The 23,981-nt window shown below is 43.2% G+C and overlaps 1 protein-coding gene across 4 annotated transcripts in view; it reads left to right on the forward strand.

The window, feature by feature from the left end:
* Positions 1-16,612, forward strand: part of LOC114787069 (leucine-rich repeat transmembrane neuronal protein 4) — a 75,352-nt gene extending 58,740 nt beyond the window's left edge. For all 4 annotated transcript variants that reach the window (XM_028974818.1, XM_028974816.1, XM_028974819.1 and 1 more), the window contains one exon: positions 14,547-16,612. In XM_028974818.1, the coding sequence (XP_028830651.1) occupies positions 14,547-14,849 (303 nt within the window). In that variant the 3' untranslated portion in view covers positions 14,850-16,612. The remainder of the gene's footprint in view (positions 1-14,546) is intronic.
* Positions 16,613-23,981: the final 7,369 nt, after the last annotated feature.

Consider the following 23,981-nt stretch of genomic DNA (forward strand, 5'->3'; position numbering starts at 1 on the left):
GTCTGGGCCTCTGCATTCATCACTCTGGGCTGTGTACATGTTGTATGGCCCCAGGAGAGTTCCGCTGTCTGTGGGGTAACTAGCGGCATCCAAATATATATATTTAATGATGGGAAAACATCTCAGATACTTCCCTGGAGTGCCCTTTCAGCGGGATTTTGAGCCCGAGTGATAAAATACAGGGCACATAAATGTTTCAGAGGAAAGCCGTTGATGTATAACTGGGATTTACAAACCAAAAAAAGGGGATGGTGGTACGAAACCCAGACTCGTGAACAAGTTCATTCCCTGCATTTTAATTGCATCAAGTCAGCCATGAAGCCTTCCGGAGTCTCTTTAGGATGATGAAGTAGGGAAAGGGAGGAAAATTCTCACTCCCCGGACTGGGGAGCACGGTTGAGGTGGCCGCCGTCTCTGGCTCGTGCGAGGAGGAATGTCTCGGCAGAGTTCAAGCTCCATCCCTGGCTTCTGACTTCTCCGCCATCGCCGGGCCCGGGTCGCAGCGGCCGCCTCCGATTACGGAAGACTGCTCCCTCGTATCTAATGAGGTCTCCGGTCTGTAGCTACGTTACCTGGGCCGTCGCCGCGGAAGCCGGGGGATTACTATGCACATAAAACATACGGCGGTATTACTCCAAACAAAATGAGCCCCCGTCCTTACAACGGCAGCTCAGTAATTATGTGCATACGATATATTGGAGCCGGGCCCAAGTAAAGCGCCGCACTCACTCCTCTGTCCTTTTGTTTCTCTCTTAAGGAGACAGATATTGTATTATATATGACACCAGGGTTAGGGAAGCGCAATAATTCAGTGACTGCTGTGGCATGCGGCGTCGCGGGGGGGATGCTGGGCTGATGAAATTGAAGCTACCGCCAGCTTGCTGGGTCGTGCCGCAGTCTCCATTATGGATGCAGCACAATTGATATTAAACGTGTTTGATGTTATCGATATGTTTTTCAGGGCAGACCTGCCTAGCGCAGAAAAAAAATCTATTATATGGCAACTGTAGGCTGACCCACGTGTCCAGTTGACTCCCTCAGAGAGGGCACTTTGAGATGGAACGTGATTCGTAATCAACAATCTCAAATTATTCTTCATGTGACACTGATGTTGATGTAAAGCAGTTTTTCAATCGGGGAACATACCAGCACAAGAAGAACTGAACTATTTAATCCAGGAAACAAGGTCTTCGCTTCTTGGTCATTTTAAGAGCAATAAATAAGAGGTAGTATGTGTGTCTTAAGATGGCACAAAACCAGAAACCGACTGCCAATTATGTTCAAAAACAAACAGGTCAACAGAACTAATTTAAGTATTCTGATTGGCAATAAGGCAATTCCCATGTGCTTTTTTTATTGATCAGAACGTGGGCATGCGTAGAGTTTCTATGCATATATATTTCTATGCATGACGTAATACCAGCCTGTAGGTTGCTGGTATCCCATGAGGCTTTGCGTGCTCTGAGATTAGCTGGCGATGTCAACCATTCCTCCACCGTTATGTCATAGCAGGACAGCTGGCAGCTTGGTTTCCTGTCAACACACATTTTCTGCCACATCAATAACGCCAGCCTGCACGCCTCAGCTGAGGCTACGGACCTTGCTCACGCTGTGCTCCGCCGCTCTCCGCCTCAGACCTACTCCGCCCGACTCCCGAGTTCCACTCCCTTCCTGCAAGCTGCACTGAAATTTGGTTAATGAGGCAGGTAGAGGATGTATGATTTACAGAGATCTCCCCAACCCTCCTTCTCATCAGCGGCTGTGGCTCGGCGCTCTTCACATCTCTGTCCACGTGTGCAAACCCGAGTTTCTGAAGTTTCGCCGACACTGCGTGATGCTTTACTTTTCCTCGGGTTTGATCTCGAAGGAAAATGGGTCATTATGGTGTTGACGTGTCAGTCTGAAGAATCGCCATGGGCCCACCTCTCCACTCTCTACAGGTGGACCTGCATCTTTTCTTCTCTTCTCCCTTATTCTCGTACTCTCTAAGCCCTCAAAGAAAAGCGATTGCTTCAGAACCAGACACGCTGTCGTCATGGACACAGGACTGGCATCACTATAGAAACAGAGGAGAAAACTACCGGCGGGGGCGGTGGGGTTTGAGAGGTGGCGGACGGTGACATCTCTTGGCACCTGAGATGGCTGGCTTGCGTGATGGCGTGCCACTCAATCGCAGGCGGACACACACAGTGCTTTTCGGGGGCCGTCTGCTTGCACTCGTGTCAATGGCGGAGCTGCCATCAAAGCTGGAGAATGACACTGCCTTCAGGCACTCGCCGGCACACATCCACCGCTGAACTGTCACACACTGTCTGTCTCCCAGCAGAGCCCAGTGTGCGACGTGCATTAGGAATGTGAGCCAGGGCCCAATCAGCGCTCTGCAGATACCTTGATTCCAAGCCAGCGTGTCTTATGGCTACCTCTGTGACAAGTGCAGCAGACAGCAGGAGGAAGCACATTTGCACCGGTCGGAGTCATAGGGAAGGGAAATGAATCACTGCAAACTGGGCGAACTTACAGGATCTGTCACCTGATGTTGGTCCCTGTTATGGAAACAGGTTGCTTCAACGTGACATACATTCGGTTTTGGAGTTAGCGGTCGTTCAAATGTCTTCAAACAATCCGTCAATTTTTATTTGTACAGCACCTTTTACAATGAACATTGGCACAAAGCGCCTCACATTAGAACTCATAGCCACTAGTGAGCAAGCGAGGGGCAACAGTTCCAAGAAAAACTCCCTGGAGTTAAGAGGAACGAGGAAGGGGAACCCATCCTCCTCTGGTCAGCACTGGATCACATTGGGTTGGTCATTTCAGGTTGTCCAGTGTCCAGAAAGTGTCAGGTTATGTTAGTATAAAGATAATGCGATATGAAACACACATAAAAAGACATAAGGTGAGGCACTACACTAATTTGTAACACTAATGCTACTTTGTAATTGGTGAAGGGTGTGTTGATTAAAAGTTTGACTATACATTTACATTTTTAGCTTAGAGTTAAATATTGAGTCTGTGTCTGATCCCCGAATACCCATTGGATGGTAATACCATAGTTTTGGTGCTCTGTCAGAAAATGACAGTACATGCGGGACAACAAGCTCCAGTTGAATGAGGGGATCGTGATGGGTTTTGATGAATTCCCAGGCAACACAAGAATAATCTGGAAAAGTAGAGCAATATTTTTGAGATGTTGATAAAACAGAATAGGGAAATAGCTGTGATGTTACGCAACCCAAAAATTGTGTTTTCTCCTCTCAAAACAAGTCATTCTGGAATAATGGTGTTGGATGGTCAGACGTTGGTCAGATTTTGTCAGGTCTACTTCCAACTGCCCAGCCTCATTGTTTCTAATAGAAGGTAATGCATGTGTGTTATGCAAGATACCATGGAAAGGCCAGCCCCTTAAACATCATGCATGCCTGAAGGTTTTTCTTTGCAACTCATAGCATAGATTAGCATTGCCGACTCTTCTTAGACTTCTCAAAATGTCCCGTGAGCAGCAAAAAGTTTTCCCATTGCAGTCTGGTGAGACATAGCCTTTTTCAATGGGACTGAAATACCACCTTAAATGTTCCAAAATTGACATTGCTTTGTTTTGCACTTTGCACAATTTAAAGGTTAATGGAAACATGACTTGTGTCTCACTTTGTCCCACCTTTCCTGTTCTTTTTCTGTCCTTTTGACCGGTCATTTCACTGGAAAACTTATGTTGTTTGTTGAGAAGCATCAGGTATGGAAAGCCAACAAGGGGAAACAAATATACCTCGGAGAGGCTAAAAGACCTTAATGAAGACCTTATGGTGAAAGACTGCAAGAAGAAATTCTACAAATGGCAACAACAAACCCAACTTGGTCATGGCAGCCAGTGTCTTCTGTGAAAATGTTTGGTTCCAGCTCCCCCAGAGTTGGTGTTTGTTGCACACTTAAATATTTTTTTTCTTCTACAGCATGCGTGTGCTGTGTGCTCAATACTTTTATTCGTCATTGGTAAAGTTAAAGGAAAAAACTATTCCCAAATTGATGAACTTCCCTGTTCTCTGCAGCATTACATTCTGCACTACCCATGATGCCTCTGAAAGTACCGATAGGATATTTCAGAAGAGAGAGATGGGAAAAAATGGGCACATTAATGCAGCATTAAATAATGTTTCCCGTTGATGTTTTTGCACTCAGCAGCTCCTGGCCTCTGAGTGTCAACGCGTTCCGCAATTAGGGTGGCGCCTCGAGTCACATTCAGATTAGACTGATCACAGGGCCAGTCCTAGAAATGGCCAGTGAAGCCACTCAATTACACGCCAATCAGCCAAGGGCGCCCTTCTTTTAGCACAGCTGAATGTTTAATACCGCCGGCCAAGACGGAAGACCACCGCTGGGCTTCGCACACTCGTGTTTGATTGGATAATCCATTTGCACAGGATTCTGGGGTCATGGTAGGGAGTCAGGGGGAAGAATAAAAGCCTTTTGCGCTGGTGAGGCTGTGTGGGAGTGTTTGTGTCTGGGTAAACAACACCAGTAATAATAATCATCATTATAATAATACTTGATGATGCTGACTGAGTGAATCAGGCCAAGCTCTGTGTAAAATCCCTGCCTGTGAACCCGCCATCTGTCATGTGATGTGATGTCTGGGCGGCCCGCTATGCAGCCGTCGCGTAGTTGTGTGAACTCCCCCCCCCCCCCCAGCCCCACCCCCCTCCAAGCTAGCCTGGCGCGCCGGCAGGGGCATGCGATGCGGCAGGGGGCAGCTGTGCTGGGGCCGGTCTGAAATCACTCTGCCACCACAGGAACATGGAGATGAATGGCTGTGCCAGGCGAGGAGGGAGCATCAGGGCCGCATATAGAGCAAGAAAGAGATAAATACGACAGCCAGTAGCTTTTCAGATGAATGTCGGCATCAACGTACGAGGAGATGATGAAGAAATGAACTCGAGGATCTCGCCGCCCGCTATCGTACAGGGTCTTCGCACTGCCACTCAGCGTACTTTTCTCTCTCTCTCTCTCTCCATCCTCTTGATTTTCCTGCTTAGTCACCTGTGGGACGAAGTGACCGGGTCTCTGTGTGGTGGCACGAGTGCCTGTCAGCAGCTCGGTTTAATGACCGCTCTGGGGTTACTTATCCCCCTCTGCCCACGCCCGCCTTGGCATCGGAGCCCCGCAGAGTCCCCACGTCAGCGCGGCGCTGCCCACAGGAGGTGCAGCGGCGCTGCCCTAGCAACGCAAAGCAGCAAACGCTGGGCCCCCGCTGAGCTTGTTATGGAGAATAAAGGGAAAAAAAAAGATGAATAATGCTCCTCTGTAGAAATTCGTCTCTCTGGAACATTTGGCGAAGGCGTGCGTCGTGTTAGACATTGCTTTTAGATGAAGTGGAGGAAGCCATGCCAACTGCGGTGCACAATTGCGCAGTTTTTAACAGCCTGTCTGCAGAAAAATAAAAAAAAAATAGAAAATGCAACAACTGCATGACGGTAAATAACCAGAAACAGCAACACAAACAAAATAAAGTTTTCTATCCACAGCAAAAATTTTACTAAAAGTCACGCACTTTGTCAGCAGTTCAGCTTTTTTTTTTTTTTTTTTTATTTAATACATGGCCTGTCTCCTCCCACTATGGTGCACATGAGCTTGATGACAACTGAGGTACTGATGGAGCAGCAGCGTTAATTAGCCTGTGAGTGACGGAAAACGTGATTCAGTCGTGCCCGTGCTCCGGCTTTTGGACCCGACTTGGCACTGACGTAGGGCCTGTCTGCGGCAGTTGCATATTTAGATCGCCTACCCTGCGGTGCGTGAAAGCGCGGCAATGGGCCACTTCCTCTGCAGACGCCCTCTCCTAACACGCTGCGCTGCTTTGGCTACTGCAAAGCTGTCATTTATCACCTCCGTCAGCTCGGCTAAGCCATCAAGCAGAAAGCTGAAGCAGCCTCTGTAGTAACAGGGGAAATGCAGCTTGAAAACAGAGTCAGGAGTGGGTAAAGCGTGGATGTGTTGTACTTGCAGTGTGTCAGCCTAGAACACACAACTGTATAACTATACATTTAAAACTATAGCTGTTTCCTGTTTGGTGCATAAGAGAGCTCACCTTCTCCTTGTTTAATCTCCTATATCTCTCACTATAGTGAGTTAGATTACCCGACGAGGGGGAAATATTATGGGGCAGTGGAATGAAGTGGTCTCATAACTGCCAAGGTGCCACTGAGGTCCCCACACGCTGCCATCCAGGCACCTCTCATATCTGCCCACAGCTCAAAAGGCAATGAGTTAAATGCAAGAGACACATTTTGTTGTGTGCATTGTGTGCTGTGCTGCAGTGTGTCACAATGGCAAATTACATTTTCACTTTTCACTTGTCTCATTTGCATGAGCCATGAGTATAAAAGAAGATTTTACGGCCAGCATTAGTTTGAATTGTAAAAAAATATTTTTGGTCATAGTGAGTATGTGTGTGGTTGGGAGTTTGTCCAAGGGCAAAGAATGCTGGGATAGGCCTCCACTCACCCACATCCATTAACTGGGATAATCAGATTTAGAAAGTAGATGGATGAATGGATGGATGGATGGATGCAATTAATTGAAATATTGACACTCTGACTTTACATGTCTGCTGATCTCCTTGCAATTTAACTCTGTGTGATATGTGTAGGTTGTGGTAGTCTTGAGTTCTTGATGACATTTCAACTCTCATCCAAAAGGTTTAATCAGTTCTAAAAAAAACGATGTCCGTCGCACCCAAAGGACCACCTGTAAAGGGACAACTACATTAGAGTTTCTAAAACTCTACCTCCTTAGATCACAAAACAAGGCCAATTGGCTCAAGCACTCAAAGATAGAAATATACTCCCTTGCAGTGTGTTCTGCATATTCTGCTTTAACAGTCAAACCTCCCCAGTCCTGTACATTAGCCAAGGGGGAAGAACACCCATGGGACCTGTTTAAAGTCTTAAACCATGTTCATGATACTTTGCTCATTTCTTTTTAAAGAGCAGTTGAGCAGAGTTGCTTAGTTGTTCTATCGTTCTACACATTCATTGTGAATTACGCCAAAGGCGGCGTTGTTTGTTTGCAAGCTGTGAGATTTTTAAGGTGTGCATGTTGAGCAGTGTCGGTTTAGCGCTGCAATTTCACAAAAATGCATTTAGTTTATTGGTACAAAACAATCCAACCAAAGCTATTAATGGTAAGACAGTAATTATTATTATAGCCATGTCTGGTTCAGGGACATCCCTGTGTGAGTCTTTGAGCCCACATTCTCTAAATTGAATGCTGTTTGGAGATGTCTTATGATAACATAGCTTCGCAAGTAAATGCCTTTCGTCAATTCATCTCACCAATTTGCATGTATTCGCTATATGCAAATTCCTCCCTTTAGGGATCATTTGCCACGACCTGCACGTTTTTTCTTTTTTTTTTCTGTTTCCCCCAACAATATTCTTGCCTCATGGTTAATTATTTCTGCAGATGAAAACATATCCCCCTCATTAATTTTGCACTCAGCAATCTATCATAATTACCACCAAATAAGTTGTTGTTATCTCTTTAATTTAGATTAGTGGTTCAGGCACTTATTCACAAGAACGCCCAAGCAACCGTGCGCACTCAAATGCACGCAGACACACACTTGCACAGAGGCACACACACAAAAAGTGAACTTGCGCAGTGCGCGTACCTCCACACCTCCAGACTAATGTAATCACGCAGCGAGACACGCACGGCATACTAGAGTCTAATTGCAGGGAGCTCTTCAGGCTGCCCCATTTTTTACACGTTGTAATCTGCAAATGAAAATGGGTTGATTGGGGGAATGGAGGGGGGGGGGGGGGGGGGGGGCGTTATATAGTGACTATAAAATGCAATCTGTTTTATAACGTTTTATTTGTTTATTTGACAGTCCCTTCTGTCCTGTCTATGCAGTCATTCACTGATTCATTTTTTTTTCTACTATGCATGACTCAGCACAAAAGTTCCCCTAAAAAATTTTGCAGTACCTAAAGTATTGATATAAGACACCTTGACATAATTCACTGATAGCACTTACAGTGCAAGTGTTTCTTAATGATTATCATATAACATAAATCCAGCTCTTTGAGATATTTTACTGTGCCCAATTTTGAGCTCTTTTTGGCTTACATTGTAGAACATATAAAATGTAATATATATATATATATATTTTTTTTTTCAAAACTCAAAGCCAAACGGGGTCCATTAGAAACTAGCAGCACTAGTGAGGAAGGATTAGTTCAACGGCACAACATACTGCCTACTGAGAGAGAATCCAGGTGCACTGAGCACCCCTTAGTTCATCCTCAAACCCATCTTTTAAAAAAAGAAAAAGGATAGAGTGGCCCAGTGAATAAACCACGAAACAGGCCTTGCTTAGAAACGGCCTCCATGACTGGGCTGTTTCGGAAACAAAAGGAGCTTACATTTACATTTACAGCATTTATCAGACGCCCTTATCCAGAGCGACTTACAATCAGTAGTTACAGGGACAGTCTCCCTGGAGCAATTTAGCGATTTCCGAGACACGGAGAACACCCCACAGTCCCGTGAGCAATTTAGGGTTAAGTGTCTTGCTCAGGGACACAATGGTAGTAAGTGGGATTCGAACCCGGGTCTTCTGGTTCATAGGCGAGTGTGTTACCCACTAGGCTACTACCACGGGTTTAAAGATGAAATGGGAAGCACTAGATGGAAGCATAGCAGGTCAAGCAATTCACAAAGCTGGGCTTCATGAGGAGGCGTGCGAAAAGACAGCCATTGTTGAAAACATCGTATTTAAATCTCAGCTGGAGTTTGCCAGAAGGCGTGTGGGAGACTTTGAGAATGTGCAGCAGAAAGATTCCACCGCCTGATGAGACCAGAACTTTGCTCCTTTTTGACCGCAATGCTACCGGCTAAATTTAGAGTTTTGCAGTGCTTCTCGTTTGGGAAACGCCATTAAGCATGGTGGCAGTGGTGTAATTTTGTGCCGAAGCTTCACTCCTATGAGAAATGAGTCATGACAGACATGATGCAAGAGATCCCCCCCCCATTGTTACTCAGATTGTCTGTAGACGGGAAGTACATTGGAAAATGTGTGTTTTTGCTGTGATGTTCCAGATTATTTTTAACAGCAAGGAGTCATGCAGGCTTGTTTTCCATTGTATGTTCCATTCTAAGACTTTTGAAAGCTATAATGTCATTCATGCAAATATATTTATGCAAATTATTTATGTTCTGCATTCTATGTACTTTGCTTGGTTTGAAAAACATATGAGCCAATAACAGAACAACTGGATAACTCCAATAAATGAATCATATTTTATAAATGTACAGTGATGTATATGCTTATGATTGATTGGTAGAAAGAGATCTTGAATCGGCTTGTCCAGGTGCTTATGAGGTTTGAGAAAATCCAAGCTGATGTCCTGCTAGAAAAACTGTGTGCATGAGGTTTTTTTTTTCCCCATGCCTTCCACGGCCTCTGCTATGCATGAGGTCACATCACCTTCTCTCGGTTACGGGAGATGTTGAGTTGGCATGTGGTGCACTGAACCATCCCTGGCAACCTTCTATTTCTATCATAAAAACGCAATTTAAACGGCCAGCAGCTTTTATTTTTTTGATATGATATGCATTCACATTTACATTTACAGCATTTATCAGATGCCCTTATCCAGAGCGACTTACAATCAGTAGTTACAGGGACAGTCCCCGCTGGAGCAACTTAAGTGTCTTGCTCAGGGACACAATGGTAGTAAGTGGGATTTGAACCTGGGTCTTCTGGTTCTTACTAGCAGCGAATCATATGGTAAGGATAGGTACTATAGACTGCGACGACCCAAGATAGAAATTGAGTACGAACCCACCCATGCCAAGATTTACAGCTCTAGTTTATATAGCCTACTGGATTATACAGAGTTTTGATCATCCTTTTAGGTGTGTTATTGTTTATTAATTTAATGATCATTCATTTAGATGTTATTCATTTATAGATACCTTACGATCTATGGCAGCCCTCCTGGGGGGGACCCCAAGTTGGGAACCACTGATTTAAGAGAGTGAGAGAAACAAATACGGGCAAAGCCACTTTTTCTCTTTTACAACATACTAAAGCACAGGCTGGAAGTTTCGGAGCGAGGCTTGAGATCGATTGCTTTAAGAGAGCATCATTACAGCCATTTTATCATCCATGTTGTTCACAATTAAACCTGAGTCGTTTAAAAATAACCGTGAAATGAAAAGAGAGAAGGGGAGAGGGAATCTGATCTGCACACGGGTCATACAGCCATGTCTGATTACTCACACCTTTTAGTTTAGGTTCGCTCCTCCCCACCCCCAGCGCCCCAGTTTCCCCTGATTAAAGCTGGAAAGGTCTTTCGCCACGGAGCCAAAAAGCCTTTTGACTTTTCTTCAGAGGTTGGTAATGACTCAGAGACACTTAAGCATGTTAAAGAGACATGGAGAACGGCAGCGGCAGCCATTTTAAGCCTGCCGATGTCCCATCTGTAGGAAATGGTGCGATTGTGTGTGGTTGGAGCTCAAACTGCGCCGACACCCACATTCTCATGCATGATGATCTCACAGCTTCGGAGTGAATTATTCCATAAGCACTTGAATGCTGGAAATGATTTTGAGAACACTCCAGAAAATGAAAAATGTATGACAGGAGTCCCAGCGACATTTGCCATGTGTGGGTTTTCTCTGCCTTGTGTCTTTTAATCGATTGGATTATTTGACTGGTGACTGATGTCCCTCTGGCCTTCTGTAAAATAAAATATAAATCAAGATTCATTTAAAAACATTACGTGTAGTCTGCATGTGCAAAAATGGAGGGGTTCCTGTGTGGTCACTGTGGTTGCTGGGTGATAATGGGACATTTGGGAATACTGCTGTCTGACATAAAATGTGGAAGTTATGGTGACATAACACTGAATCTTTTCATTTTTCTGTTCTATGAATAAGTCTGAAGGTGGGGGTCTTATACCTTTGAGTGCAGGGAATGCTGTCATGAGTCAGCTCGGAAGTTTGTTGAGAAAAATAAAGGATTTCTAGAAAGAAATAACTGCTTGCTAGTTGTCTGTATCTTGAAGAGCATAATCTAAACGACCTTTTGTGTGATGATTTCCATCTAAAAGCATTAATATTAGAGGAGTTGATTGAGATGAGTTGCTATCTCTGTATGCATCCAATGCCCACCAATGTCATGTGTTCAAAGAGGTGCTTTTCCAGATACCTAAATATTTCAGTCCAGAAAAAAAAATCTAAAAATGAACCCAAACACATAAAAAACTGCTGAATCTGAGAAGTATGAAAATTTGGCTTGTCCTTGCTTTTCTTTCCCAAAATATCAAATATAGAACCACCCAACTGGTAAAACTCAATGCAAGATCCCCCCTCATGTCCCTCCTCCAGATTCAAACTGCATGAGAAAACCTGTTTATGTCCATGAACAAACCAAACTCTGACTGGCAAACTAGTGATTCTGACTTTCTTGAACTCATCCAATGTACTACATGTTACAAAAGACTTCCAAAATATCCCTCTTGTGCTTTATAAGCAAATTAAAAGATGTAACAGGTGCCTCAACCATCTTTATATGACATTTACTTTATGAACAATTTAAATTTGACAAATGCATTTTACAGGGAATGGCTGGATGTATCTGTCTGTCTATTTAGCTTTCATGCAATATGAAATGCTGAAGTATCCATCTGGAGGATTTCAACTGCATGTAACAGTAGCTTAATAATTCTAAGTTTGGATGAACTTGCCCTCAGACATGTTTTATTCCACTGAAAGCATCTGATGACCTGAGTGCATCATCTGTGCCATTTGTTCACGTCACTGTTTTTTTTCCCCAATAAGCACACATGCCGCTGCACAAACTCAATCACACACAATTGAGCATGTTTAGGGTAAAATATACTGCTCACAGCAGTGGCAAAACCATCCAGCATCCCACATAAGACAAAATACTGTGCAATTAACATGCATGAATTAACTCAGTTTGTCATGGTTTCCTTAAATAGTTAATCCCAGAAATCTGTACATCTGCATTTGCACAGCACAGCATTGGCCACATTAATATGTTGTGCCACTCACCAGAAGTAAAAATGCTAATCGGCTGCTGCGTGGCTCCAGACTGCGCTGTCCTTCAATAGTAAAAGTACCCTGAGGGTGAGGGAGTCATTTGCATTGTCTTTGCCCCTGGCGTTCCACTGCAGAACACGTCTTCTGCTGCTGGTAATGCTCATGCTAATACTACTGCCACTACTGCTACTAATGGTAATTTTACTGTCTGAAAAATTAAAGAGTAAAGAAAATGATATTGTTAAAACAATTAACAATCTCCCATTATAATGGGCCCATTATAATAGATTTTTTATTTGACTTTCCATTTTACATTTTACCCTACATAATTGTTCTTTAGGTTTGAAGTAGAAGAGGTCTAAGAATCTAAGAAATTTATTACAGGAAATTTCAATAGAAGCAAGCAGACATAGCTCTTTTTTCCCTTATTATTTTGCATAAATTGTTCATATTGCAATACTAGCCGTGTGATTGGAAAGGAACTTCACTAACAAATTTGAATTTTACTACCTTTAATGCAACCAATAGCCTTACAGCACAAATAATGAATGTGACTATCTCCACAAATGTTTCTTTAACTAAGAATTATATTATTATAAATGCCAAGCATTCATTATTATATTTGTGATCTGTCCATCCAATTTTTATTATTATGACATTAAGCAGGCTTGTAGCTGAGTGCACTTTATATTTCCATTTTTTATATATTGTTTTAATTTTTATATCAATTGAGCAACGAAAAGGACAATTATTGCTTTTTATGCACCTTTAGCAACATGAGCCAATATCCAAGTGTGTGTGAGAGAAAGAGACAGAGAAATCTCTCACACGGCCCTTTGACAAGTATAATATCAATCACTGGCACCGGCCCCAGCCCCTCTATACACACAGACAGAAGACGAGTGTAAGCCAATTAAGGGGTTCATCACACTGAGCGCACCAGTGTGAGATTTACACCTAATTCCATTACAGCCAAGTTCCTCCAGCAGTCCATTCAATTCCATAAAAAAAAAAAGTGCTGAGATGAGAGGTGGATAACTGCAGAAACTTCATGGTGCCTTATAGCCTTAAAGGTGTGTGTTAGCACCCAGCACACACACTCACACTCACGGGTCAGATTTATGCCACATTGCTGCAACAGAACCCACTGAAACGGCAAGGAGTTAATATCTGATAATTAATCTGTGGGAAACGCCTCAAGGGACGGCGGCGGAAGTCGAGCAGTGTTGTGGGGGGGTGGTTGAATACTGAGTGTGTGTGTGTGTGTGTGTGTGTGTGTGCACGTGTGTGTGTGTACAGCAGGGAAGGGCGATGGCATTAATCCACTGAGTGCCCATAATGTAATGAGGAAGGCCATCTTAATGGAGTCCATTTGAGAAAGGGGTGGAGGTGGGCAGGTATTTTTGCATCGTGCTGGTGGGTGACTGGATGAGAGGGGGGGTTGATGTATTTCACCTGTTAAAGAGGTCAGAGTTCACATCATGCTCGTTGCTGTTTACTTGTTTGCACTGACTTGCTTTGCTCCTGAATGCAGCCATGCATAATCTCAAGTATAAATGAGGAGGCAGCCATTTCATTTTTTAGGTGTGCTCAGGATGTAGTGCACAAGCGTGGCAACGCACCAACATGATGATTGTACTCAAGTAGGGCTACTCACACCCTCGTCTCCGCCTTAATCTCTGCTACAATGGTTGCTTCAATAAAAAAAAGAAGAAGAAGACGCCTCGTCATTTGTGCCGAGAGAAACAAGACGGAGCCTGGTGTTTGTTGTTTTGTTTTCTGTCATGTGCGCCTTTGTAGAATCTGGTGGCCTGTCATCTCTTCAGAGCTGCTCTATCTGCGCGTGCCAGCGTAATCCGTGACGACGTGCCGTCAGGCTAAAAGGCCTCCGCGCACAGCGCTTCCTCTGCTAATTGGCCCCCATTAAAGGGGGCGAGGCCCGAGTGCAGTGCCGGGCTTCGCCGGGTGAGTGGAGAAGGCGGCAAATACAAGACCTGACATTGCACCAGATGTGACAAATGCTCCTTGCCGTGACACTAGTGGCTTTTTTTTTTTTTTTTTTCTTATGCATCACAAAGCACGAAGGCATATTTGTTCCTGTCACGTACACATGGAAATGGTGAAAAAAAGCAAGCTGTGTGTCTGTGTGTGTGTGTGTGTGTCCAGGGCAGACACACAGGATGAGTCAGTTAAGGGCCCAGCACACACCGCGCTTTGAGCCAGACGGTTGGCTCTGTATGAGTATGAAGCTGTTACTTCTGTCGCTCTGTTGAACACATGAACACACTCCCCAGAGGTGCGTTGAGGCAGAATATACACTCAGTAGGACACTTTATGGAGTGACAATGAGACCGTTAAGAGAGACAAGCAGTACAGGTCATTTCTGGAGAGGGAAATTATTACAAGTGAGCTTGGAGGAACCTGTATGAAGTAACGTGGTTGTTTTTTTTTTCTGTTCTCCCCTTTTCTCTGTCCAGGTCCCACACCAGATGAGCACCCTGACGTTCTACCGGTACGAGCAGCCCATAGTGGACTACTGTCAGGCCCACCAGCCCATGAGGCTCAACATGGGCTACGAGGGACCCCCGCAGAGCCTGGAGGTGCTGGAGGACATGGGGCCGCGGGAGCGCAGCACCATCCAGACCGTGGCCCTTCCCGCCGTGCCCACCATCGGCCCCGTGCCGCGTTCGCCGCCGCCCCACAGGGCTCCCGGCGAGGGGCCCAGCATGCCTTACCCCAACACGGAGCGCACCACCTCCACCCTCACCTTTGGACGCTAACGGGGGCCCAGCTCTGAGAAAGCTGGTAAGGTGAGAAGTGCTGGGGAGGAGACCGCAGGCCCTCGACTTGAGTCTACCACTGTCGGACTGTCGGTTCTGAAGGGGCTACTTTTAATGCGGTCTCTACTGCGTAGGAAAAACATCCTTTACAAAACACAGAAAAGAAACTCGGCCTAAAGACGGTGGGCACAGTGCACCTGATAAGCGACCCTAAACGGAGGCCTGGCTGACATTTTACCTGTGATTTAATTTCTCTTACAAGCATCAGAAAAAAAAACAACAAAAAAAACATTTGGTTACCATTTGATTCCCACATTGCACTGGAGGCAGGATAAAGGCAACTTTCCCCATGGTGTCGGGAGAATTCAATAGAATGGCAATAAACAAGGTTTCTGATGGATGGGAAAGTGCAAAAAAAGTCTCTCAGCAGAGAGAGATGAGAAGCTCCAAATGCTCCTCGCTGTTATTTTCATTAAAATTGCCAGTCAGTGGTCATGGAAGCTGTCATTATTTGATTAAAATGGGTGATCTGCCCAGACGTGATCATTTCAGTCTGAGTAAAGCAGTTTTTGTCATTACTTTTGTTTTTCCTATTCTTTCTCTTTTTTTTGGTCAAAATGTGAAAGACATTGTGTCATAATTAAACTGGTTTGTACATGTACCAAAGATCAAGTGTTGTTTTAAATGTTTTTTTGTTTTTTTTTAACTCTAATACCTGAATGGAGTTACTTCGCAGGCAGATTGTGAGCTTAGAGTTTACGCTAACATTTAATTCAAAATGCACATGGACAGGCAGGCATTTTAAGGTTCAAAATGATTTCTAATTAAAATCCTAATTTACGTGTCGGTAGCTGAGAAATGAGCTTTAGACTCTCTGCCACATTTAATATCATTGTCAGGAGGGCTTGAAATTGAACATAAATTGGAGGTAAATGACTCTAAAACACATGCCGAACGCATCCTTGCAACATGATCTTTAAAATGTCTTGTCCAGGGGTTGTTGATTTGAAACCTGTATTCTGTGACAGTTTACCATAGCTAAATTTCACATTTACTGCATTTTGTCCCTAAAGGGAATTTTTGGGATTGATCTCCTGCCAGTAAGTTTGAGGCGCCCGGTGTGAGTATCTGGTCTGTACATGTAAACTGGTCAGTCGGACCCCAGAGAGACTGTTGTGTTGTCCAAAGCCGCAGGAATGGGCGCGTCCAGCGAGAGCAAGATTGGTCAATGGATTCTTCAGTGAATTACCGTGGGAATCCGGAAAACACACTTCTCTTCACCCAGTGTGCCTGAGTGTATGGACCTCACATGATGAATGTGGACACGGTGGACAGGACATCACTGATGACTAGAGTGCAAGACTGTTTTTTGTTTAATCTTTTTTTTGTTACGATTTTCTTTTTTTTTTTTTTTAAGTTGGATCAACTACAGCAACTCCAAACCGTTAACGGAACACCAATGTCAATTGTCTTTTGGATTAAAGGCCAATGCCCCAGCTATGCTACTGCTTAACTGGCACAAATGGCCTGATGTAGGAATGGGCAGAGACAGCGCTCCGAGGCACGCCGCAAAGCTTCATGGGAAAGGAAGTAGTTACAGGAGCTGGGCGCACTCTGGAGTGGAAGTGGAAGTGACACATTTTTTGAGGCAAGCAAAAGACGAACTCTGTGTTTCCTGACTCTAATTATTAACAAATCCACCGGGACATGTTTATCTTGTAAATAGGAAATCTTTAAAAGAGAGAGAATAAAAACAAACAGTATGTCTTTCTGCTCCTTCTGTAACACAAATGTCTTGTGACCAGAAGGTGGGCCTTAGTCGCTGAGAAGCCTAACTGGCAAGGACAACTCTCAGAGGGGGGTTGAGTTCCACAAAATCCTTGTTAAGAGAAGAAAGTCAATATTTTTCTATTCACTCACTCCATCACTCAACACACCATGCATAGTCGTATTCCAAGCCCCTCGCAATGGCGGTTCCAACCTGAAGTATGGATAACGGGATGCATGGAATCAGTGGGATCAGAGAACCTTCAGGAAAGATTTTGCCATCATAGTTTTTCTTGTTATTATTTCAATCATGGCTATTTATGGTTTTGCCTGAGGCGTGCTCTGACTGTTCAGATCCGGGGAGTGTTCTAATCGTCCCATTCTTTCTGTTGTTATCCATCATGCAATGTTGTGGGTTCTGTTGGGAAGCCATTCTGGGAGTCACAAAATGATATTTGGCATGTGCTGTCATTCTGGGATGTTCAGCAATATGCCATTTCACATATACACACGCACCGGGTTATGATAAATCTGTGATATTGTCCCCACATGTGGCCGTTGTGTGTTGGGCATCTGTGAAATGAGAACACTTTTCTGTAAGTGGTGATTTTAGCCCATTCAGGAATCATTGTAAATGCAGTGCAGCATTTCATAACACCTGCCATAGACTGGTATGGATGTTGAAACTGTTTCATTCAAAAGTACCAATATGGCAAATGAAGCATGGAAGAGAAAATGTAACACAAACCAGCTGGCATCATTAACAACCCATAAAGCAGGAGTTAAAAAAAAAAAAAAACGCTATGCGGTGGAGTATTTGTAATAAGAAAATTTGATTAGACATCTACGAATGATTCAGTTTGTCAAGTGAATTGTCTAGACCTCTGTACACAGTGTTCTGGTGATAAATTGCATCATGTCAACATTAATGGGCCTTGAAAGAGCGGTGTACCTTTAAGAAATAAAAACCACACGTTTCCCTCTGTTAAATGTTAAAATTCACAGACCCATAGTATGAGCAAATAATTAACTTGTCATTCTCCCCGAGCCTTCAGTCATTTGCTATATACACACTGCTTCCCTACTGATAGTCTGTACTTGAGGCAAACTTAATAATTCCAATCTGTTCCACTGCATGCTAAAATCAATTCTAAATGTGATGCTGAAAGCTTTATTAAAATGGATTTTGGTAATGTTTGCAACTTTCACTCCTTCCTCAGAAAGTCAACTAGCAGTAAGAGGGGTTTTTCCAAGACTGTATTTATTTTGTGATGGTTTGAAATTTTATGTGGAATACCAAGTGTTTTAAAAATCAACTCTTTACAATTACATGCTCTGTGTTTATGACTCTTTACTATGCAGTAACCAGCAGAAAAACATCGTTTGATTAATCTGATTTACAAGAGTTCTGTATATATTTCTATCACAGGATTGGTTTGCATGGCAGGACTGAAGAACACTGGAGAGTTCTTTTTTTTTATTATTTAATGTGTGCATTCACAAAAGTCTAAATTGCTCTCTTACAGCAGTCTTTTGTCGAATGTACAAATCAAATATACTTAAGCATTTTAAAACCCACGTAATGATGACACCTACCTGGATAAGAGGCTCTTTTTTACACATCTTTGCTAGGTTATGTCGAAATATCACATTGACCACAAACTACTAACACAAAAAGAAGAAGGCATACATTGTTCTTCTTTTTTGTGTCGCTGATTGCACTATTTATGTAGTTGTGGCTCACCACTTCTTTTGACAATTATTTCTGATCACTGTACTCTAGAGCAGCGTGTCGCAACCCTGGTCCTGGAGGAACATCTCCTTTCCCACCATGTCTTCACTCCAGCCCTACCTTAATTAGGCTTAATTAGTTACTTAATGGCCTAGTAATGAGTGAGGCAGATTGTGAAGATGTGTGGGTTGGAACCAAAACGTCCTGGCAGATGTTCCTCCGGGACCAGGGTTGGGAAACACTGCTCTAGAGTCTATTCCTGTCATACGGAGCAAGAGGCAGTACTCAAGACGGCACCAAAGGCTGACTAGTGTTAAAGCACTGTGTTTCTTGGTTTCTATTTGTTTGATTAGCTTTTTTATGAGGGAAGTATGTTTGGGCTTGCCTTTTTTTTTTTTTTTTTTTGAAACACTTGGCATTCCATACTGCGCCATGCTAACACTAGATGCCACAGAGACAGCTTTGAAACTCGACTCTCTGCTGAATCAGAAGTGTGTCTTTATGAAAGGCTTTTGTGTGTTTAATTTTGAATCCCTAGAAGCACAAGCATGCGTTTTTCAAACACTTTGATCCCCGCAGAATGCACCAAGCAAGCTGTTCTTCACCCCGCCCTCCTTATCCATGTCCCAAGTGTCCTCAAGGAAACCAAGAAGTATTTTAAAATGGATAGGTTTTCCTTTGCATCTTCCCTCGTGCAAAACAGTGTCCGAGACAGGAACTGTGACTTGTTTTCCCCTTTTGTGCAAATCCATAATCAAGTGTAGTGATATGTTAGAGAGATAATAGCTGTTGTGCTGCCATGTCTTGCTCCTGTAAGATATTTCCAATCTAAATTGCTTTGTAATGGGCAGAAGTGTGGGAGTGCAGAAGACAGCATTCCGTGCAGAATGCAGAAACGGATAAATCACATATTCACTGAACTTCTGGGATGGGTCAGTTATCCAGGCACTGCCAACAGGCTTTCTTTCTTCCCTTCTGTTTGTTTTCAGTTTTGTTCTTTTTTACCCCCATGTTTGGGCTGAAATCCCTGTTGGGAACACATTTTTGCTTAAAGGGGGGAATTAAAGGGCTCGGCTATTGCGAGGAAACCTTTTATATTCCTGTGTTTATGCTCAGAGGAATGGCTAAATGCAAATCTCTAGAGGCTAAAGCAAGAAACCAGAGCAGAGAACAAAAAAAAATGGAATCAAGTTTATTGGCCACATGGATGGCTGCGCTGTGCATTCCCAATCACATGTGCAACACCTGCCTATATCTTTAGCCCCTCATAGCGCCCGTAAACACATCTCTCCCTTATCTCCCCGCCTGCACGTTGCTAGGGAGGACGTGGCGCGTCCTCTGCACTGCACTCCCTCTGGAGGGAAGGGCCACATCTGGTGCTCTCATGAGGTTTGTGTTCCAGCTCCTCCTACCTGTGTCCTGTTTTAACACTCCCTGCAGCTCCTGGTTGTCCCACAGAGGCGAACTGACCCCTGGGTCCTCAAATCATCGGTAAAGAAAAGCAGATGAACCCATTTGCATGTACCCAGTTCCTTTTGCATTGAGCCAAATACTCTTGAAATCAAAAAGAGCACCGCTTTGCGCTTCTTTCTGTGGTTCTTTGTCTATCTTGAGACAAAGAACCAGGTAATGTGTTATTTTGTGTCTTCTTTTACGTGCAATATTGAATATTTTGTCCTCATTTCATATAAAGTACAACCAGTGCTAGTCAAAGGTTTAGACACATCTACTCTATGGAAAACATAGAGACTACAACAAAGGCTACTTTGAAGGGTCTTAATATAGGAAACATGAATCAAATTCTTCAGTGTATCATTATCTCGACCAGATTCATGAGATGCTCATTAAAGTCAAGTGAAAGAAATGTTGAATTTGAAATGCTGTTTTAAAGCAAAAGTTCACTGAATTGAAGAGCCTAAAATATGAAATGTTATGCTTTTGTTTACTTCTTTAACACATTAAACCATCTCGCATTTTGTAATTTTCAAGATTTTGTTTTGTTCTACAATGTAAAAATAGTCTAAGGTTCTCATAACTCAAATGCAAAACATATAGCATGCAAGCAACAAGCGAATAAAAAAAGGCCAGCTTTGTCGGAGATATGGCAGTGGAAAGGGTCCGCACGTGTCAGGATTCCCGCATTGTTTTTAGCGGAAAAGCATCACTCCCGGAGCCTTCAGCTGTTTGACTCACATTGCAAGTGTGGGTACACTCTGGGAACAGTGTTAGAGCGCACACAGAGCACACTTCCCCATCTGTGGGTGGTACCACCTACAATCCACGCCACAGGAATCCTGCCCGTTGTCATATTTCCTTAACGCAGTGCTTTCTGAAATACGGCATTTCTGCAAATTGTTCTCTTGAATTTGCTGCTGTTTTGTAATATTCTGTAGACGTTTTTACACAAGTTTTTTTTATTTTTTTTGCCTCAAATTATTTTTGCACCTAGGCCTCATTTCCAGTACCTTTCTTGTTTTTTTTAACCATATCAGCATTTTCACACTCAGCATTCCATTAATCAGAAACCAAGCTAATTCCCGATGTGATATATTTCAGGACGGTTGACGGTTTTCAGCTGTCCTTGTAAAACAAATATGATGTCAAAACCAAACTCATATATTGTGACCTTGTTGCCTCATAAGCACATTTGTAAAGTAGAAGCCTTTCGTATGCAAATCACCCTATTTGCATCGTTTGACATTGACCCTGTGTGGACAGGTATGGGAATCCTCCTCTTCCCCAGACACTTATTTTGGGACATTATAGTAAGCAATATTATCTTCTTTGTCATTGATCTTATCAGCAGTTTCTCCTCCTTGCCGTCACCCCCAACCTGCTCTTCTACTTGCTGTTCAGTTGACGAAATGTATCCCCCCTCGCCGCTGTCAGACAGAGGGGTTTGTTTGACGTGGGATGTAAATATCCGCTACATTGTTTGATCCTTTTGTTTGGTTTGTTGATGTTTTTGTTTGTTTGTTTGTTTGTTTGTTTGTTTTTTTCTGTACTCAGATCAACTGCGGTTTTTGTGGAGGCCTGGTCCAAATGCAAAATACAGCAATTATTGAGTAAATTATTGTCAGAAGAAGAAAAAAAAACATGTTTTGTAAAGATTTTGATTAAATCAAGAATAAAGTAATTTAAATATCTGACATCTGCTGTCCAGTGTTCTACACGTTAACCTGTCTACACTGAGATCGTGATTAAAGGCAAGGAATGGTGATGACTGCATGGAAATGATGCATTTAGCTCCATCTGACTGCAGGAAAAGCTGAAGATGAAGAGCTGTACACAGCAGGACATCAGGTCGCTCAGTTCCTCGTTGCCTGTGTCCCGGTGCCGCCGGCATGGCGAAGAGCTCGACTCGCTTGCTTCAGAGAGCTGTCATTTTAAATGCACTCATCAGAGCTCCGCTCTGGTTGCAGGATCAGACAGGAACATTTAAAGTAGAGGCTCCGGGGCCTCAGAAGTGCACAGGGGGGACCTCGGCAACCGAAAGGTCACATGCCCTGCTGAGCTCCCCAAACACCAGCAGCGACTCCACCTGGGGGCAATGATTCATTAAAGAAATCACCCTCACCGTGACAGAAAAGAGCCACTCGCGCCACTGCGGCACAAGTCAGCTTGCCGCCAAAGCCGAGAGACCGCGGGGCAGACCGATAGCACCAGCTGAACTCCTTCTGCTGAAATCTATCAGTTCTCGCAAGTTCTCGTTTTTCATGTGTGGTGACTGTCATGGCCATCAGCTGAGAACATGAATTCAATTTCTATCCCATAAATGATTCACAGACTCCCTGTTCACGTGTGAAATATAAGATATGTATCACCCACGGCTCATGCAAAACCCTGCTTAGTTCACTCTGTGCGCGTATTGTATCATGAGGATCACCTGCTTCTCATCCTGCCGTGCTCCTGGCCTTTTGATGTAATGCACTACCCTACCATGAGACAGAATAGAGCCAAATCACTTAAGAGAACACAGAAAAGATGTAATGCACTGGGAATAAGCAGACACGTTTCTTTCTGCGTAACAGGTCTGTAAACATGCAGATACAGAATCACTCTGAAATAGTAAAAAAAAAAAAAACTGAAAATAGCAGAAAATAATTGAGAATCACCGCCTCAGGAACTCAAGGCCGCACTTCTCCCTGTGTTTTTCAACCCCACATTCTGTTTTCTTTTCCACGTCGTTGTAAAGGAAGTGCGTCCACAGGTCACGTTGTCTTTTTCTCCCAGCCATCTGCTAACCCTCTACCATATATGTCCCACCACAAGCATTCTGAAATCTAAATAATGTGCAAACAGGAAATGAGGAAGTGACATCATATGTGTGACAGGATGGGAAATGCAAGAAACAGAGATACTGCATAATAAAAAGAGGATTAAACAAGAGGAAATAACGTCTCATCAAAAATAAAGTGTACTAGTAATGTATAATGATATACACTATATTGTCAACAATTTTATATGATATATTTTGTTATCATCACATTTACATCTCATCTTGGCTCGTTGACGAAAACAGCACTAGTGGGGAACCAGCCCCATGGATCAGTTCAGAACCAGATCTCAACAGTGAACTGGCACATTAAGAACTCTGCGATGGGATCAGCCAGCAGTTTAAGTGGAGTTTAGTTCAAGTTTTAAAACACAGCTACTCACAGAGCTCTAAGTCAGGCTAGTAGGCATGATATTTCCTTGACCTTATCCCAAAATCTGAGTGTCAAATGTGTAGCAGCAGTGTCTTCCATTTCCTGTCTTATTTATTTATTTCATTTATTCTTTACTTATTAACGTCATTCAAAGTTTGCAACTTTGAAATCATATGAAGAACGGTCACTTTTCTGTGGACTTTTTCCTCAGTGTTTCTCAGTGGTGCTCTCAGTTGTTCATCTAATAAAAGCTTTTTTGTAAATTTCTTGGAGAATTTTAGAGGTAAATAATATGGGATTCAATTCTGACCTGTGAGATGGCATAAAAACAGGAAAAAACATGTTCCACTTTTAATACACATAAAGTGGGTAACACACTCGCCTATGAACCAGAAGACCCAGGTTCAAATCCCACTTACTACAAGACACTTAAACCTAAGTTGTTCCAGGGGGGACTGTCCCTGTAACTACTGATTGTAAGTCGCTCTGGATAAGGGCGTCTTATAAATGCTGTAAATGAAATGAATGAATGGATCAACACCATACTGCTGCTTCTTCTTTGCAAGCTGGAAAGACTGACTAAAAATAAATAAAGGTATGGATTGCAAAAAGCAGACTTTAGTTCAAATCTGGGTAATTCATGTCCATGAAGAAGTTCAGAAATAACTGAGTCACTGCTGCTTTTGTCATCGATCTGCCTTGAGTCTTCAGAAAAAATGCAAGCAAACATTGGTGAGCACAGTAAGCGCATAAGAACACAGAAGGCCCTATTTTACCTGAGCTAAATAAGACATTGAGCATTGGGCATTATTTATGCCATTATTTAAATCAAAGAATTCTTCTTATGCATGAAAGGCACAGGCTGTGAATGAACCTACAGCCTTGGTGGATCAACCTGTCCAAATAATTAATACAGTCATATAATGAATTTAATAGGACAGCAGTGTGAACAAAGAGCAGAATATGTTTTGTGAAGAAGATGAC

Source organism: Denticeps clupeoides, chromosome 3 (genome assembly GCF_900700375.1).
Source record: "Denticeps clupeoides chromosome 3, fDenClu1.1, whole genome shotgun sequence".
Lineage (NCBI taxonomy): Eukaryota > Metazoa > Chordata > Actinopteri > Clupeiformes > Denticipitidae > Denticeps > Denticeps clupeoides.